Genomic DNA, 19,141 nt, shown 5'->3' on the forward strand with positions numbered 1-19,141 from the left:
CTACTGTTTCTCTATGTGTAGAGGAGCCAGACAAAGTGGCTCAGTCATCTGATTAGGATGACTCCCTGGTGATGATCACATTGTACTGGGAAGAGGCCCTGGGGAAGACAGGACACACTGGATAGACTATGTCTCTCGGCTGGTGAAGGAAGGCCTCCGGACTCCCCCAGAAGAGCTGGAAGGAGTGGCCAGAAATGGAGGGAAAGTCTGGGCCTCTGTTCTTTGTGCCTGACTTGCCGTTACTGAAAACCTGTCCTTCAGTTAGTGGTTAAAAATGGATAGATGGATGGATGGATGGAATGATGGATGGATGGATGGATGGATGGCATGATGGATGGATGGATGGACAGGCGGATGGATGGATGGGTGGATGGATGGATGGATGGATTGATGGATGGATGGAAGGACGAATGAATGGATGATGAAGTGATGGACGGACAGATGGATGGATGGATGAACGGACAGATGGATGGATGGATGGTTAGATGGATGAAGTGATGGATGGATGGTTGGATGGAGACATGGACGGATGGATGAATGGATGTATGGACGGACAGATGTATGGATGGATGGATGTTTGGACGGATGTATGGATGGATGGATGGATGGATGGATGGGTGGATGGATGGATGGAATGATGGATGGATGGATGGATGGATAAATGGATGAAGTGATTGATGTATAGATGGATGGATGGATGGATGGATGGATTGATGGATGGATGGAAGGACGAATGAATGGATGATGAAGTGATGGACGGACAGATGGATGGATGGATGAACGGACAGATGGATGGTTAGATGGATGAAGTGATGGATGGATGGTTGGATGGAGACATGGACGGATGGATGTATGGATGAATGGATGTATGGATGTATGGACGGATGTATGGATGGATGGATGGACGGATGTATGGACGGATGTATGGATGGATGGATGGATGGATGTATGGATGGATGGATGGATGGATGGATGGATGGACAGATGTATGGACGGACCGATGGATGGATGGATGGATTATAATCAGACCACACTGAAATGGATCACATTGGACTGTTTTAGTTGACTTTGTTGTGAATCAACGCTGTACAAATAAATCTGAACTGGAGTGAATATTTTGGACCTATAAGACCAACAATGTAAAGAACAGTAATAGTCCTCCATGAACAGAACCTGCACACCACTGGTTGGTCCTTAACTGCCTCTGATGGAGCAACACTCTGCTGGGATTGGTTGTGAAGTAAGTAAGAGTTGAGCTTCAGAAACACATTTAGAGCTCCAAAATAACAAAACTCCATTTAGGTTCTTGAAAATATTATATTTAAGAGGAAAAAAGCCTTCACATGTCCAAAACTTGAGCAAATGAAGACTTTCGCATAATGAAATGTTGTTCCACATTTCAGAACACAATGTCATATTTCTGTTTTAAAACATGATTTTTCCCACATTCAACATGTTAACGAGATGAAAATGTGCGGATGCATCTCGTTACCTCGTATCCCAGCCGGGCGGCGCGCTGCAGCAGCGTCTCTCCGGCGTTTTTGTTCACAATGAGTCGACGCATCTCCGGGGGCGCGGGCCGAGTGGCGTGTGTGCTGAGCGGAGATGGAGGCCGACGGCCGGGTGAGCCAGGCTGGGCCGATGGCAAGACCTGTGTGTGTGTGTGAGTGGGGAGAGAAAAAGATGTGTTTAACACCATTAGCGTGTGCTTGAGGATCTGTTTTATTACCCTCAGAACAATTAAACAGAAGACCAGGCTGCGGCTCTGCTCCTGCATCTATCACTGTCACGGTTCTGGTCTTAAACACACACACCAGCTGACAAACACACACTTTTCTCCTGGCTCAGTCGAAAATAGCGCTGTCACCACCTCTGCTAACACAACTCTGTTTTTGTGTGTTTCCTGTGTGTGCATGAAGCCCGAGGCTGATGACAGAAAGCTCAGGAGGTGGAGGAGGAGGAGGGGTGATGCTGCTTCATCTAAAAGTAAAACAGGAAAGCAGGAACAAATTGGGAATCTCTCATCCATCCTGCTGGCTGCTCCCTCTCCGCGTCGTTACCTTTCATGTGTTTTGCTGCCTCTCAGGACGACAGATTCACACGGTTTTATTGACGGCGCTATTAGGTTCTCCTTCAGCGCTGATTCCTGGACTGGTTCCATATAGCGTTTTGACTGGTTTCAGCTCTGCTCAACTCAGGTTTTGCCCGTGGATTTGGACCTAGTCATCTGGGCTGCAGATTAGTTTTGACATTTTTTAAAAACTTATTTAAAAAAAAACCAACAAAACGCTGCGTAAACATCACTGACACCTGGTGGTGAAGTTGCAGATATCGACCATCGTCAGGGCTGCTGACCTAGCCTGGGAAGCCAGACTCTCTCGCTGTACCAGCGTAGAGTCTAGGGACTCACTCGCATCAAAGGATTTTCAGGGCGGGACAAACAAGCGTGGACTAAACCAATCAGAAAAATGGCGGACGTGACGTCAGTAAAGCGGCAGCCTACAATATCCAGAAGTGTTCAGCAGAGCGAACGCAACAGAAGAAAATAAACATGGCATGGAGTACAGAAGACATAAATGACCTGTGTCGTTTTTGCTGTAAAAACCTGAGGCTACATGGCGTTATTGGCAACTGGCTGTTGCTTTTGAACCTAATCGTAGAAATCGTAGAAGAAACAAACTCCCGCTACATCCATGCGCCATCTTGAATGTTTTGAAGAATACGTGGTGACGCAAGGCAAGAGTCTCCTCAGATCAACCAATCTGAGTGGCCGGTTTGTTTAAGATCGATGCCAATCTGTGAAGAGGAGGGACTCCAGACTGAGTCGCTCTGTATAGAATATATAGAGCAGTCTGGCGTGCCAGGCTACTGCCAACCTGCTACCGAAAAACAAATAAATCAGCTGCATTGGAGCAGATAATGCCTGGATCACACTACAAGATATGAGACTGATTTTTACATGACAGATTCGTTGCAGACAAACGTTCACTTTTCACTGCCCGATGATAGGTTGTCGGATCGCAGAACAAGCATCTTTAGTGTGACATAATGAAAGACTGGCAATCTGACATCATGCCAAAGAAAGTCCGACAGTTTTTTTTACCTACATTTTCCAACAAATAGGAAAACAAAGTACCCTCTGAAAATTATAATAAATAACAGACATTTAGCACTTGTTATGTACACACATATATATATATATATATATATATATATATATATATATATATATATATATATATATATATATATATATATATATATATATATATATATTAGGGGTGAAACTTGATTAAGAAAATGTAATCCACTCATTGGCTGCCGAAGACGTCTTGATGTCTTATGCAGTTTTTCGATATCTATATGGAAAGCCAATTTTGTCGGGCGCACGTCAAATCACCTCTGACATGCGCCCCCCCGAGTGTGCAACCTGAAACATGTTGTGAACGCACTCCAAGTGTTACCCTGAAGACACCCCAACGCATGCACACATCGAGCAAAATCGGCGCATCACATTCCCCAGTCCCGACAGATGAGCCAAAATGCTCCAAAACACACCGGGCTCTCTGCTGCAACAATGCCTGGCAACCTCTGAGTTAATTACAGGCTTTGTAATTAATTCATCTTGATTAATTGCATTTCAATTGCACAACAATATTTGCCTAGCACTAGCGATAGCAAGTCAAAAACATTTAGTAAAGTTCTGGCAGTCATTACAAACTACCAGCGATTATTTAATTTCACGTTATGGTTTCTCTCAAAACACCACACACTACAGCATTCCTGGTTGCAAACATTAAACATCTTCATTATTTACGTTCTCTCCTTTCAAGACCTTGCTATCAGATTGGACTAGAAAAAATCACTCCTAACCCACCCCCCACCACAGGAAGATCAGACACCATGTTGTTCGTAAACATCCGACAATCGGACCTTTGCTGGATTTGATCGTAAGGAGGAGATGCGGACACAAATCGGCCAGATTATTTTGTAGTGTGTACCTGCCTTAAGAACAAATAAAAGCCAGTTTTCCATGTGGATTACTGGCTTGGCTCATCTACCATGAACCTTGGCATAGTTCCCATTTCTGGAATTACATGGATATTTCTGGGGGAAATGTATCCAGTGATTTACAGAACCAACAAAACACCAAAACAACTACAGTCTCTCAGGGAATGTCTATGAACTTGGCACGTCCAGCCTCTGGGATTTTTGTCCATTCTTGAAAAACTGATCAGGTTGGATGTGTTTCCCTGGTGTTCTCCTTTAAGTCCTACCACAGATTCTAAGATAGAAATTTGACAAGGCCATTAGCAGGCTGTTGCTACACCAGATGAGTGTTGATTTAGCAGTATGTTGAGGGTATTTAGCCAACTGCAAGGTGAACCTCCACTCCAGTCTGAAATTTGTGGAAGTCTTAAACAGGTTCTCCACAAGAAATTCCCTCATCCCTCAGAAATTACTCATTTATTCAGAAATGTTCAAGTTTTTTCCAGTCCATGCTGATGAAAAACAGTCCCACAGGGTGATGCTGCCGTTACCATGACTTAATGTGGGGATGCTGTTGAGAGGTGCAGAGTTTGATCCAGGGTTTTCCTGACATCCTCTAACCAGAGGACCTTTTTCCAGATCTTCAGTAGGTCTTCCACAAGTAGTTTGTTTGACATTTCTGAATGCCGTGTCTTTTTGCCACTCTTCCTGTGAACATTGGTGGACAGTCCACTTCAGGCAGGTGTGATATCTTTTTTCCATTTGGGAATGATGAATTTAATGAAGCTCTGGAGTTTTCAGATTCAGGTATTTTGCATAAGCCAACTCTGATTTGCTCCATGACTTTGTGCTTGTGTTTCAGACTCTGGTGTCTTTGAGAAAAAGTGTAAATGTACTTCCTTCTCATATTGAGACTTAACTTGAGAAGAACAAGTTAAGTTTAGTTTTAAGGATCATGTTCTTTATGTCTTTATGTTCTTGTTTCATACTACTGTTTTCATCAAACAGCACAGAGGTATTTGGAAACAGATTCAGGAAACAGATCTGTGTACAAATGTGGACAAAATTGATGGTACCCTGTAGACAATGAAAGAAAAACTCACATGGCGCCCTTAACTTTTGTTACACAACCTTATGAGGCAATCACCGTTTCCTGTAACTGACAATGAGACTTCTGCAGCTCTTTGCAAGTAGTTTGATACACTCTTCATGAGCAAACTGCTCCAGTTGTCTCAGGTTTGAAGGTTTCCAGACGCCATGTTTTAGCTCCTTCCAAAGATGCTCAGTAGGATTCAGGTCAGAACTCATAGAGGCCACTCTAGAATAGTCCAATGTTTTCCTCTTGGTCATTCTTGGTGATTTTAGCTGTGTTTTGGGTCATTGTCATGTTGCAAGACCCATGACCTGCGACTGAGACCACGTTTTCTGACACTGGCAGCACATTTCTCCCCAGAATCCCTTGACAGTCTTGAAATTTCTTTGTACTTGTAGATTCAAGACCAGCAGCTCCAGAACATAACAGCGTCCTCCATGTTTCACAGTAGGGACAGTCTTCTTTTCTTCATATGCTTCATTTTTCCCTCTGTGAACATAGAGCTGTTGTGGCTGTTAATAGTAATAATAATAATGTAGTAATAATAATGGTGTCCTCCTCAGTCATCTCCCAGTAAGTCCACTTTGGCTCAAACAACAATGGATGGTGCGATCTGACACTGATATTCCTTCAGCTTGAAGTTCACCTTTATTCTCTTTAGATGTCTTTCGGGGCTCTTTCGTCACCATTCCTATTATCCATCTCTTTGATTTGTCATCAATTTTCCTCCTGTGGCCACATCCAGGGAGTTTGGCTACAGTCCCATTGACCTTAGATTTATGAGTAACAGCTGTCAGTGGCATGGTGGTTAGCACTGTGGTCTCACAGCAAGAAGGTCGCTGGTCGCTGGGGCAAGGTTCGGTCAGTCGCCTTTCTGTGTGGAGTTTGCAAGTTCTCTCCAAGTATTCTGGCTTTCTCCCACCATCCAAAGACATGCATGTTAGGTTAATTGGGTACTCTGAATTGCCCCTAGGTGTGAGTGGTTGTGTGGCCCTGCAATGGACTGGCAAGCTGTCCAGGGTGTATCCTGCCTTGTGCCCAAAGACTGCTGGGATAGGCTCCAGCTTGCCCGCGACCCTTCATTGGATTGAGTGGTTAGGAAAATGAATGAATGAATGTTCAGCTGTAGTCACGGGACCATCAAGCTGCTTGGAGATGCTATTATAGTCTTTACCTTCTACATGCTTGTCTACAATTTTCTTTCTAACTTCCTGAGACTAGCATGTCCTTTTGGTAACATTATTTTCAGTCTTTTCTGGGGATACCATCATCTTTGTACAAGCCTGTTTCATGAGTTTATATATTTTTTAATATAATTCTGTTGAAGCTTGGCTCAAAAGACTTTCTGACTTTTATTGGTTATTTTTTCATAGAATTTTTAGTTATTATTACTTTTGTCACATTTAAGTTATTTCTGTGACCATCGTGAGTTTTTCTGTCATTGACCAAAGGGTACCAACAATCTTGTCCACGTCTGTATGTGTTCTTGATCCAGATTGATGAGCACCACAATTCAGATAATAGCATTACTACTTCTTAAAGTAATCTAAAATGTAATAAGACCGGCACTGGAGTTTTATTACTACTTGCTTGTAGGAGTGCTTATTGCTCTCTTAAAGGACAATTTATCTGGAAACATTGGCTCCAACATGATTCAGGAAGATTTATTTAAACATAGTGATGTGATACTATGCAATTTAAAGTTGCTTCTTGTTTTAAATTTTTCTCCTAAATGAAGACAATCTGTTTTCTACACTTATAAAAAATAATTATGGGTGTCTGTGATTGCCCTTAATTGGACTAAGCGGTTAAGAAAATAAACAAATGAATTATGGCCGCAAATGCTGAAGGCATTAAGGTAGACGTAATGCCATTGCTTGTAGTCCTTTTGCTATTCACATTTTTTGGCCTAACTCGTTAAGTAGTTTAGAGAAAACTTGTACAAAACATACATCAGAATGTGCAGCTCGATCAGGAGAAGTGCCCTATGGTTTGTGCAAGCAACACGCAGTGTCAATAAAAATCACAGAAACTGTGACATTTCTCCTGAAGAAATAAATGGTGATTACAAGATGGGTGAACTTTTTAGGTATAGAAATCAGGGCTCTTGTATCTTGAAACTTTGTTTAAAGTTCAAACTGGTCAGAAAAGACAACTTTTAGTTTAAAATGCTGTTTCTATTATGGTTTTCTAAAAATTATTCTGAATATTTTGCAATTGTTTTTTACATACAGTTTGACCTCTACATGTATAAATTGCACATAAGAAACAGACATTTTTCTCTTTTGTCACCTAATGTGACCATCATTGCAACAGGCCTTTTCTCTCAAATTACCTCCGAGCGCAGGGTACCCACCCCAACTTCTTTCATTTCCATTCATATTTGACTCTTAAGTTAGGATATGAGGGGTCTTTTTAATCTACCATTAAAACTCTTTATAAAAAGAACAAATTAAAATGAATGACATGTTTGTGTTCAGCAGACAACTCGCTCACTCGTGGTTCAAGAAGTACTACTTATTGTTTTTGAATGGAGATTGTTTGTCATATGAGTTCACTGAGCAGGGAATCAACTGAATTCTTAGCATTTGTGTCTGCTTCTTAGTCGTTTCCATTACCCTTAGAATTTCGCAAAAACAAACTATTGCAATAAAAATACTGTAATGGAAACGCCTACATTTAGAAAAAACTCTCAAATATCAGTAAAAAGTTTTTACGCTCTCCTGAGGTGGTTTTTCAGATGTTTTGATATGGAAGACTATCATAAAAGTGAGATGCTTTTGTTGCATTTACGCATCCCCAGATATAAGTGTGGGGTCATGTTCACTTCCGGTAAGGATGGGGTGAACAATATGAAGTACTGAGTTTTATAATTATTTAAAATGGGAAATGTGGGAAATGGGCTTTGAAACACTGAGCCAAAATCCTGAAATAACGCTACGTGGCTCTCATAAATTCTCGTCTGGCTTACGAGGTTTTACAAGAATTCCAGTTTTTGCACTGAACACCGTTCAATGGAAACACCGGCAAATTGCAAATAAGGCAGAAATATTGCTTTTGTTTGGTGAAAAACGCAGCTCGAGTCTCTGTAGAGAGAGACAATTCACTGTTGTCGTAGCAATGTTAACAACCGGGCCTAGTACTGTGTTACAAAAACTTTATTACGAATTTTGTAGTTAAATAATTGCAAACATGATTCACATTTGCACCATCTGAACAAATTTAATCAGAATCAGGCCATCGGCCAGGTTATGACGTCTTATCTGAACTGATGTAGTTACATCTGTTGAAACGTGGTTTTGTTATGTATTAGGTCATCGCTACGCCCCGACGCATTTCAATTTGTGGCCTTTGCAAGTCTCAAATGGTATCTGGTTGGGTCCAAAGACAAGAGAACTGGAAGATCACTGAGATCTGGCTCGAACACCTGGCTGAAACTTGTTTAGTTTGTTGAGGAAAACTGAGAAACCAAAGTTAGAAAACCGGCACCACCACCACCAAAATACCTCCAACTGGACCGGTACACAGCAACTCCAGCTGTGAGACAGAGTTTAAGAGTTAATTATTTTGACATCAGGGTTAATTACTATTTGACAGACACTGGTGGAAGTAAATGATTGCCGTGCTCTGCAGCCTCATGAGACGCTTATAATCAAAGCTCTGGGCTGTAGCCGTGCCTTGCTCAACGGCTATAAGGTAGAGAGGAACCAGACACCTGTCAGATTCATGAAGAATTCATAATATTCTACTTCATATTTTAAAATTTCTGCACGAACAGAGTATTTCTTTGTGTGGCTCTTCAGAAGCAGGTGGAGACGGATAAAGCTGTGTCGCCAAGCTACTGACGCTACGGCAACAGTCTCCACCACTCAGCAGCCAGACAGCGTGTGCGGGCTAATGTGTTTGTGTGTGTGTAAAGTGTGTGTGCAGGCGTCTGTCAAACGAAGCCGCTCGCTGCCACGCATCAGCAAACAGGATGTGAGCTTTGCCCGGGAGGTGTGTGTGTGTGTGTGTGTGTGTGTGTTTGCTAGCGCAGCACACTCAAACGAGGAGGAGGAAGAGGGGGGGGGAGGGTCGAGGGAGGAGTGTGTTTCAGCGTGTTTGGTGTGTGTGCGTCCTCGCTGCCCTGAGGAAATCTCCGGTGCAGCAGCTGTCAAAACGACACAATCCTACACCACACACACACACATCCAGTACACCCGGAGAATATTACTCTTCCTCCATAACCTTCAATCACTCCATCCCTTCCTCTTTTCCTCGCTCTCTCCTTCATTTTAATCTGAACTGAATTGAATTACACACGCGAACGGATGGTAAAACACACACACATTTCCCCGCTGAGTTTCCACTGCGAGCTCCAATCACGACAATAATTGCAGCGATTATCAGATGTAGAAGACAGAGGACAAACAAAGATAAACCTGTCCTGTTGTCATGACGATGGGACGTACCTTTTTTGTCAGTATTTTTCGCCTGGACTGTTCTGGTTTTCCAGGGATTTTCAACAGTTTGAACTCGTCCCGGGGGTTTTAGCCGGACTTGTTGACATGTCGTCTCATGGACTTTGAACTTGAACTCTGGATCTTGGTGATATTAAGTGTTGTTGTGAGTGTGTGGACCATCGTTTTTCAGGGAACAGGACTTGTACTGGTCTAATGGACTAAACCTGATTGGGACTTTCTGCCTTTTTGATGCAAGGTACATTCCCACCAGGGTATTTTTGTTGTCGTTGGTTGGCTGGAAGGGGAACCATGAAAATTTCTTTGCTTTGGTTTGATTGGACAGTACAACCGCCTGAACATTATTATGCAGTTACAACAACGTCTCACTAGGGGCAATATTCCACTAAAAATTTACTGACCAAGAGAAAAGCTGGTGCACAGTGGCAGGGTGGTTAGCACTGTGGCTTCACACCAAGAAGGTCACTGGTTCAATCCTTGGCTGGGGTGAGGTTTAAAAAGTGGCCTTTCTGTGTGGAGTTTGCATGTTCTCCCCATGTATGCATGGGTTCTCTCCAGGTACTCCAGCTTCCTCCCATTGTCCATAGACTTGCATGTTAGGTTAATTGGGTACTCTAAATTGCCCCTAGGAGTGAGTGTGAGTGGTTGTTTGTCTCTGTGTGGCCCTGTGATGGACTGGCGAGCTGTCCATGCCTTTCACCCAAAGACTGCTGGGATAGGCTCCGGCTTCCCTGTGATGATGAATTGGATTACTCAGGTAAGACAATGAATGAATGAATGAATGAGAAAAGTTGGAGGAAGCAGAAAACCAGGCTCGTCAGTCAGCCAGGTCCAAAAACTGAAGTTGTTTTCTTTCAGGGATTACGTTCTCTACCAGTAAATGATGGAGCAACACCAAGTTTATGTGGGCACTGGCCTGTTTTTACTTCAGTGTTGAAGCCTGATTTTCACCAAAATTTCTTCAGTATGAGCAACACAAGAGGCAGCCTTTTGCGCTACAAGACATCCTAGATCCCCTTTGACTAGCTCACTGGATGGTCCCTTTGCTTTTACTTTATGAGCAAACCATTTCTGGATTCACTTTCAAGTGAACAAAGACCCCCAGTTTGCAGAGCTCCAGAGTTCCCTTCTTTGGTCCGCACCGGAGTGCAAATCAGCATTTGCACTACTCCGAACAAGCAGTATTTGAAGTCCCATTTCAATTAGGTTTGTTCCAGAAAGGAAACATGTAAAACCTGGAGTCCATTGGCCCAATAGATGTGGAGTTGGTAATCTAAGATGTCTGTGGAGTTTCAACTGTTTTCACATGGAATGTGGTATGCAGCATGCACTTGGAAAGAAGGGCATGCTACTCAACCAAGGCCAAAAAGCTCCAAACAAAAATTAGGTACTTTTCTTTCCCAAAACATAATTCAAGAAGTATTTTTTCAAGTTGCAGACTGGGATTCATGATGTAAGTATACAAAACGTGTCTGCCCTGAGCCCTGACATTACTTCTACCGATGATGATTAGCTGCAGCTCATGGGGAACATGTTCCTCCAATCATCCAGTGAGACATGTTTTCAGCAGCTTTTTCAGGTTCTAGGCCTGTGCAATGACCGCTTCAGGTGTACCTTACTCGGAGTAGGCAGTAATTAAGACAGCGTGGTTGCAAAGGTCCCTCCAAGACTTACAAAATGAAAAGCCTTCTTCAGGGGCCAAATGCTTAATAAAACAACTGGGATTTTTGCTGAGCGGGTGGTTTGTTAAGATCTACCAGGTTCCATTTGGCTGGATGTAGAACATGGAAGACATATACATACATTATGTATCCTATGATCTTACATTTGTTTTGAGGTTGTTCAGACTTATTTAAGCCTTTTGGACAATTTGACTTGGATTTATATCAGTTCTGTGAACGTTTTAAACTACTTGCATTCTTGTTTGTTCGGTCAGTGGACTGTTTTTCAGACTGCAAATTTACTGGTGCTTCTTCTAAAAGTAGAATGGTAGGAAAACCTAAAGTCAGACCCTCTCTGTGGAACCAGATCCCAGACCAGCTTCAGAAAGCAGACCTCCTCAATAACTTCAGATCATCTTCAAACTTTCCTTCCCAATAAATCTTCTAGTCAGGTCTGGCTTGGCTTGGTGACCCTAATCCAATCCTTTAGTCCTGCTGCAATAGGCTGAGGCTGCGGGGGGACATCCATAGTGCACTGTGATTGCTTTACTCTCCATGTCCAAATTTCTGACATTGTTGTCATTACTCTGTGTCTGCTTCTTCCTGAGTATGTATTCCTGGTTTTGAGTTTCGACTGTTATACACTCCCCAAGAACAGGGAACTTTATTCTTGTTGTTTAACAAGAACAAAATTCTGTTACTTATTTGCAGTCCTGGTCTGGGAGTTATTGCTGCTTGTTCTTGACAAGGACTTTCTGATTCGGCCAAGTTTTCTTGAATCGGACAAAAGGAACTATGGATTCAAGGTACAAAAGATCCCTGAAACCAAGTGATCTATGCACAAAGAACTGACTTTCCTGGTGGATGTACATTTTCATTATATGCACGATGGATTCCTGCTCTTGGTGGCATCAAAAGAATCTCAGTGTAGGCTGCTACATCTCAAAGAAACTCACAGGGACTTGTCGGAGTGTCTCATATCACTAGTGTTCCTTCTATCACCATGCTGTCCATGTAGTTTGCTACAGGTTTAGTCCCAAGTCATAGTGGTTGTTGTAGGTTTTTAGACTCAGTAGAGCCATCTTGTTTTGTCTCAACTGTGACTGTTTCTCACCCTGTTTTTGTAGGTTTCGTGATCCAGGCTTGTTTTGGTTTTCCAGGTCTTCCAGGTTCATTCTGGTGGGTGTTTGAACTCAGACTTGCTGACTTGGCCTTATTAAGGTTTTACAGATTTTTTTTAAAAAGATTTTTTTAGAATTAACAATGATTCCAACTTCCCATCAGCGTTCAATCAGAAAAGAATCTCGACTGCTTTAAGACCTTATTTAAGACACATTTTTATTCGGTAGCTTTCATGCCTAACTTTCTATTTATCTCTAGTGGTCTAGTCACTAGTGGTCACAGCAAGAAGGTCACTGGTTTGATGGGGGCAAGGTTTGGACAGTGGCCTTTCTATGTTGAGTTCACATGTTCTCCACGTGTATGCGTGGATTCTCTCCAGCTACTCCGGTGTGAGTGGTTGTTTGTCTCTGTGTGGCCCTGCGATGGACTGGCGAGCTGTCCAGGGTGTACCCTGCCTTTTGCCCAAAGACTGCTGGGATAGGCTCCAGCTTCCCCGCGACCCTTCATTGGACTAAGCAGTTGGGATAATGAATGAATGAGCTTTCATGCCTAACTTTGTATTTATCTTGAAAATAAACAACATAAATACAAAGTTTGGCACTTTTTATGGCCGCACGGTGGTATAGTGGTTCGCACTGTGGCCTCACAGCAAGAAGGTTACTGGTTCAAGCCTCAAATGGTGGCCTTTTCTGTGTGGAGTCTGCATCTTCTAACCAGGTATGTGTGGGTTTCTCTGGGTACTCTGGCTTCCTCCCACCATCCACAGATGGTTACTTGGTGACTCTAAATTATCCCTAGGTGTGAGTGTTTTTTTGTCTGTCTGTGTGGCCCTGCAATGGACTGGCAAGCTGTCCAGGGTGTATCCTGCCTCTTGCCCAGTGATTGCTGGGATAGGCTCCAGCTTCCCCTCGACCCTTAACTGAACTAGGCGGTTCAGAAAATGATAATGACTGGCTCTTTTCAAATGAGTAATTATTTTTCTTAATGTTGTTTTATAATGCCATTACTCCTTTGATTTATGTGAAGCACTGTGGTCACCTGGTTGTTTTTGGATATGCTATATAAATAAATGTAACCTTGACCTTTAGGCAGCCACAGCACAGATGGAAGGTTGGCAGGATTCTGCCATGTTTTATCTGTTAAACTTCATGTTTCAAGCTTTTCTGTGCTTTAACTTTTGATTTAATATATAATATTCATTTCTCTGAACCACTTAATCCAATTCAGGGTCACAGGGAAGCTGGAGCCTATCCCAGCTGGCTTTGGGTGAGAGGCAGGGTACACCCTGGACAGCTCGCCAGTCCATCACAGGACCACACAGAGATGAACAACCACTCGCACTCACTCCTAGGGGCAATTCAGAGTAACCAATTAACCTAACATGAATGTCTTTGGATGGTGGGAGGAAGCTGGAAGCCCTAATATATCTATATCATTTTAATTCAGATTTCCTAAGATCTTTTGATTCATACGGGTTTCCTGGACTAAAGCAAGCGCTCCTCTCGCCTCATTTCAGCGCTTCCTCCAGTTTGTGTCAGGTGCTTTTTACCCTACATTTTCCTGCATTAGAGCAAATGTAAATGGATATGAAGGAAGAAACCATCAGTCCATCCCACCCTCATCCCCCTGGGTGTCTGCGTGGGCGTTTGAGTCATTGTGAGTCACATTAGTTTGCATGTGTTTACGTGCATGCCTTGAACGAAACAGGAAAAGCAGCACTCTAAAACTCTGTTTCTGCACATGTGGCTGCTTCAGACTGCTTTCCTCATCTGACTCACATTAACAGCCTGAACACTGAACAGATCCAACCAAGAGGGATGAGTCAGGAGTCCTGCACATTCAGCTCTTCTCACACAGTGACGAATGATGCTGGACAAGCATGATATGCAGACGACCTCCTCTTCTCTCTCACACCCTGCACAACTCCACTCAGAATCTCACAAGTTTAACAAACAATGAAAACAAACTGACCTTCCCATTCCTCTCGTCATCGTTGCATCCCTTCTTATCTCTCTCCTCCCCCTTCTTCGTCTCTCCTCCTGTGTGCTTCATCTTGCAAGGTCGCTTGCCCTTCGGCTTGTTAAGGTCATCGTCAAGGCAGCGTAACGGACGGGAGTCAGGTGACGCCGAAGAGGACAAGGAGGAAAGGCGAGGAGGCAAGGATTTAAGTAAAGAAGAAACCCTGCGGCTTTCCCTCAGTTTCTGATGTTTGTCCTGCAGGCGGGAACACGGGAGGGCGGAGCCTGCTGGCTGGGGGGTGGAGCCGTTCGGTTGCTGGGGCAGACGGTTGCCAGAGGACAGCGGAGTCACGTGGAAAACTGGAGGAAGAACAGAAACACAAGTTAGAGGCGTTGAAAACTACCAATGTGGATGGAAACTTCCAGTCAAAGAAGAGATTTTAGTTTAAGTTTAATGTCCCCAGCGTTAGAAACATGGGACACGAAGCTTCCACAAAGTCAGATACAATATAAAAACTGCTTTCACAAAGCGTCAAAGTTGAATCCGTGACTTACAGCAAGAGGACTGAGTGAGTCACGGTAATCCTAATAGAGCACACTTTAGTTATCAAGTTAATTACCCAACAACGAACTCTTACAGACTCCAGCCTCAAAGATTCTTCCAGCAAAAAGAAAATAACTTCCAAACGTCAACCTGACAAGTGCAAATACAAAGCACAGAGGTGAAAACACCACATCAAGATTAATTTTTCTAATTTTCAGGAAAAAATCTGCTTAAAAACAGCAGATTTCTACGGAGCCCCGCAGAGGACACAAACAGGACATGTTTTTCTTCTGCGTTTCTTTGAAATGCGGACCGACGCTGATTACATGGCAATAAACGGCATGCGTCTGTCCCTCTTAGCATCATGTCAACACGCGGGTTCAGAGACATGCAGCAAAGCCGGGACTCAAACCCAGACTAACTGGCTTTGTACACAAGCCAGCCACCCAACAAGCCGAGCTGAACGCCACCCAGTGAGCTTCACCCTGATTTACCAGTAGCAATCAGGTGTGTTATTCAGCATTTTCATAAAATTCAGGTTTTATGCTGTTTTTATAACAAGATGCATCACATAATGTGACTTTGCAACCTTAAAACTCCGGGTAGAGTTGGTGAAGTGACAACTATCACAACATTTCTGGACACAGCGAGAATTTTATCTGCCGTTCCATGATACACACCACATCACAAGCTAGCAAACCGATAGAAACACACTGGCTGTTCTGAACGTGCACCACGGCTGATATAAGATGACAGAGACAGAAGACGGGTCAGGACAAGACTGTCTTTTACTGTGTGGAGAGGTCACAGGACAGACAGGAAGCATGATGATGCTGGAGAGAATGTCGCCGGGAGTTCTCTTTAAGGCCACGTTCACACTGCTTCTGTTCGGTCCGTTTCCAGGGACGATTGTACGGTTTGTTTGGCACAGTAAGAACACCAATCCCCACCCTGATGTAGGGCTGCGTGGTTATGACAAAAATTAAAATCTTGATTATTTTGACTGAATTTGAGATCTTGATTATTTAACAGTATTATCCAGTATTTATAAACAACGCTGCGCGTCGTGGTGTTCTAGACTCTGTGCCGTGCATTATAACCGTCTAATGCACGGAGTTGTTTAAACTGCTTTTACCGCTTATATAGGAACTATTTTACGTTGGCCTGGATGTACGTTTTATACCAACCAGCCGCTGTCAGGCTGCAGCGCGTTTCTCTCATTCACCTGTTAAAAGACGGCTGATCTGAACCAGCTGGTCAACGCGTTGCTATGGTAACGCCCCGTAACGGAGGGATATTACAGTGTTTAACTGGCCGAACTATGTATAGGAAAATAATGCAGCCAGTTGTCACTGACAATGGTATAAAGTATGTTTAGGTGAACTTCCACAACCTACTGCAGTTATTCTACATTGACCTGCAGCCGGAGCCGACTGAGACTGGCCGCCTGGGAGTGCTTTAGGACGGGAGAGGCTCCCGCTGCTCCTTCCTTACAGTAACTGCAGAACAATATGTGCCTTCAAGTCAGTCGCCAAAACACCAGAAAAGTCTCTAATAACTCCAGTAAAAGCTGCTAGATTTTAACTAGCTTTTAACAAAAAAAGTCTCCAGATTTAGCGAGAAAGTCTCCAAGTTGGCAACAGTGTCTGAATGACAGCAAAGCGGCTGTGGGAGGAGTTTACAGCACAGCGCTGCAACGCCAGAGACGCTCGATTAGCAGCTGAAGACAGCAGGAGAGGAAACTGCAGAGAGAAAAATAATCACACCCTTTTAGTTTTATCACCGTTGGAAACCCAGATCGTACTGAGATTAAAACCTGATTAATCGTTCAGACCTGCTCTGATGCAGACCAAACCATCAGACTGTGGTCCGCTTGAAAGCCGGAGATCTCGGCTCAGCGGAAAGTGACGTCTGCCAACCGAAATAAAACATGAAGGAAGTGATGCAGATCATTGTTGGAGTCAGAGGACAAACAAAACCAACAACATGTGTTCAGGTAACGTATGTTCTGCAGGAAATTAGGAACCGTGAGACCAGACAGTCCTGCTCAGGTCCAACTTGAGGGGCGTCCATCGCAGCTCCGCTGCTCATCGACAGAGTAGAGCTTGTTTCATATTCTTGCTGTCGAAGCCGCAAAACAAGACTAAAGCTCGATTCAGACGCCACAAGAAGCTTTGTCTGTGAAGTGTGTGTGAGGCTATGTGTTTTTATAAAACCAGTTTTTTTATTGTTCGGAGCCAAAGTCAAAATGTACATGGCTCGCCAAGCCGGACGACCCGACAGGGGGTCCAAATTTCCAAAAGTTGCATGAGGGGGTCTTCAAGGAAAACAGGCCGGGAACCGCTGATGAAAAGAAGTTCTGTCAGTTATTGGTTTCGTGCAGGAAAAACTTAATGAGTTTTATTTTCATCGTTTAGAAACTGATGTGTTGAATCGCTTCAGAAGCTCCGACTCCGAGTCTTATCGCTTCACTGCTGAATGTCAGCTGCACATTTAATCATGACGTCATGTTAACCTGCGAACGACAAGATCAACACCTTGTCACGCAACAAACGAGCCGACGTCCTTCAGTCATGGACGAGCCAGATGATAACAGACAGAGCGAGAGAGAGAGAGAGAGAGAGAGACAAAGAACCTGGAGCCGATCGGAAAGGATGGTGGGGGAGGGGAGGACGGAAACACTCACACAGAAAACACACCGAGCCAGAGGTTGTTTCTGCGAGCCGGCGGGGAGTCACGCCTCTTCCATCTGCTGAATTATTTATCAGCCTCAACACACACGCACACACACACTCAGCGATGTAGAACACCTACACACTCATTCTCTGCAAACAGGATTAACACCATAATGGAGCTGTGTGTGTGTGTGTGTGTGTGTGTGTGTGTGTGTGTGTGTGTGTGTGTGTGTGTGTGTGGACTGAGCAGGAATCTATCATTTACTGGAAGCACTCTTCAGCACACACACACACACACACACACACACACACACACACACACACACACACACACACACACACACTTGTGTTAAGTGTGTGTCCCTGAGGGTGTGTTGCTGTTAAAAAAGCTCCTCATTTCATGTCTAATTGTCAAATTGCCGCAGTTATTGTTTTCTCAGGCGTGACATCATCATCACAGCGAATTACTGGCCACGCCCCCTGACAATCAGCTGGTGCCTTCAGGTGCGACGAAGCAGCAGCTGTGATGTCACCGTGTTGGCTGGAAAACGAAAGCAGAAAAACCGAGCTGTGGAGCGCCACCAGCGGGGGGCGGGATGGCTACACGGCGGCTGCTTGTAAATCAGTAGAAGAAGAAGTTCCAACAGGAAATTAATGTTTAGGAGCTAAAAAAAACAAAAAACAAAAACAACTGTGGTGGACATCCACCAGACGAAAATTCCTTTATGGTGGAATATTTGGGATATAAATGTATGATAAAGATTTTTATATCCTGATCAATATCCTGAATCCGTCCGCTCACCAAACTTTCCAGCAGATGGTCCTTACTGGTTTGGATTGGGATGGCGTTGGTTATCTCGATCCCATTCTCGCTTGTTGTCACTGCCTCTAGCAAACTCTGCTACAAGTCACATCTGACTCAAGTGTCCTCCGGTTTTACCTGGAGGCTGCTGATGCCAGACTACGTTTACGCTGCAGGTCTCAATGCTCAGATTCCTCAACACATCTGTGTTTTTGTGTGGTTGTTCACATCGTCATTTAAATGTGGCCTCCGTCGGACTTCCGTGTGAACACGACCTTGAAGTCACCTGCACGCACGGAGGAAGATGTAACAAGTGGCATGCTGTTTACAGAGGTAAACACGGATGCTAACACATGTTAGCGTCCACATCAGTTCTGAAGTTGTTGTTCAGTCAGAGCTGAAAGAAATGGAGATAAAACATTGTTGACATCTGATCTGAACGTGAGCCGTCGGCAGAATCCTGATGTCTCTCCCTTCAATGGCATAAAAGTCGGATCAAATTACCAATCAGTCTGGGGTCATATAGGGGTATATATCACCCCTATATGACCACATATGACAGCGGTCTGGGTCGGATTTGAAAAATCCACCAACATAACCAGGAATTTTTAAGACAGGGTAAAAAAAATTCCAGGTAATCTGCTGGTGTCCCCTCAAAGTTTAGGAAAATGTATTCAAACTTGGCCGAAGCTTCTTGTTGGAGTTGTTTTTTTAACTGCTGCCGCTTTCTGCTTAATTTAATAGTAAATCTAATTATTTCCATGGCAACAGACATGTCAACAGGTTCAACCTCAACATCTGCTGCAGCTTCATGTGCTGAACGTTCCCGTCTGTTT

The 19,141-nt window shown here is 43.7% G+C and overlaps 1 protein-coding gene across 1 annotated transcript in view; it reads right to left on the minus strand.

The window, feature by feature from the left end:
* The window catches only part of LOC306773914 (BCL-6 corepressor-like), an 87,020-nt gene that overhangs the window by 18,959 nt on the left and 48,920 nt on the right, over positions 1-19,141 (minus strand). The window contains exons 12-13 of the mRNA XM_079263857.1: positions 14,298-14,644; positions 1,493-1,651 (exon numbers count right to left, since the gene is read on the minus strand). Coding sequence (XP_079119983.1) covers positions 1,493-1,651; positions 14,298-14,644 — 506 coding nt within the window. The remainder of the gene's footprint in view (positions 1-1,492; positions 1,652-14,297; positions 14,645-19,141) is intronic.

The sequence above is a fragment of the Telmatherina bonti genome (genome assembly GCF_933228915.1).
Source record: "Telmatherina bonti genome assembly, chromosome: 24".
In the NCBI taxonomy this organism is placed as follows: Eukaryota; Metazoa; Chordata; class Actinopteri; order Atheriniformes; family Telmatherinidae; genus Telmatherina; species Telmatherina bonti.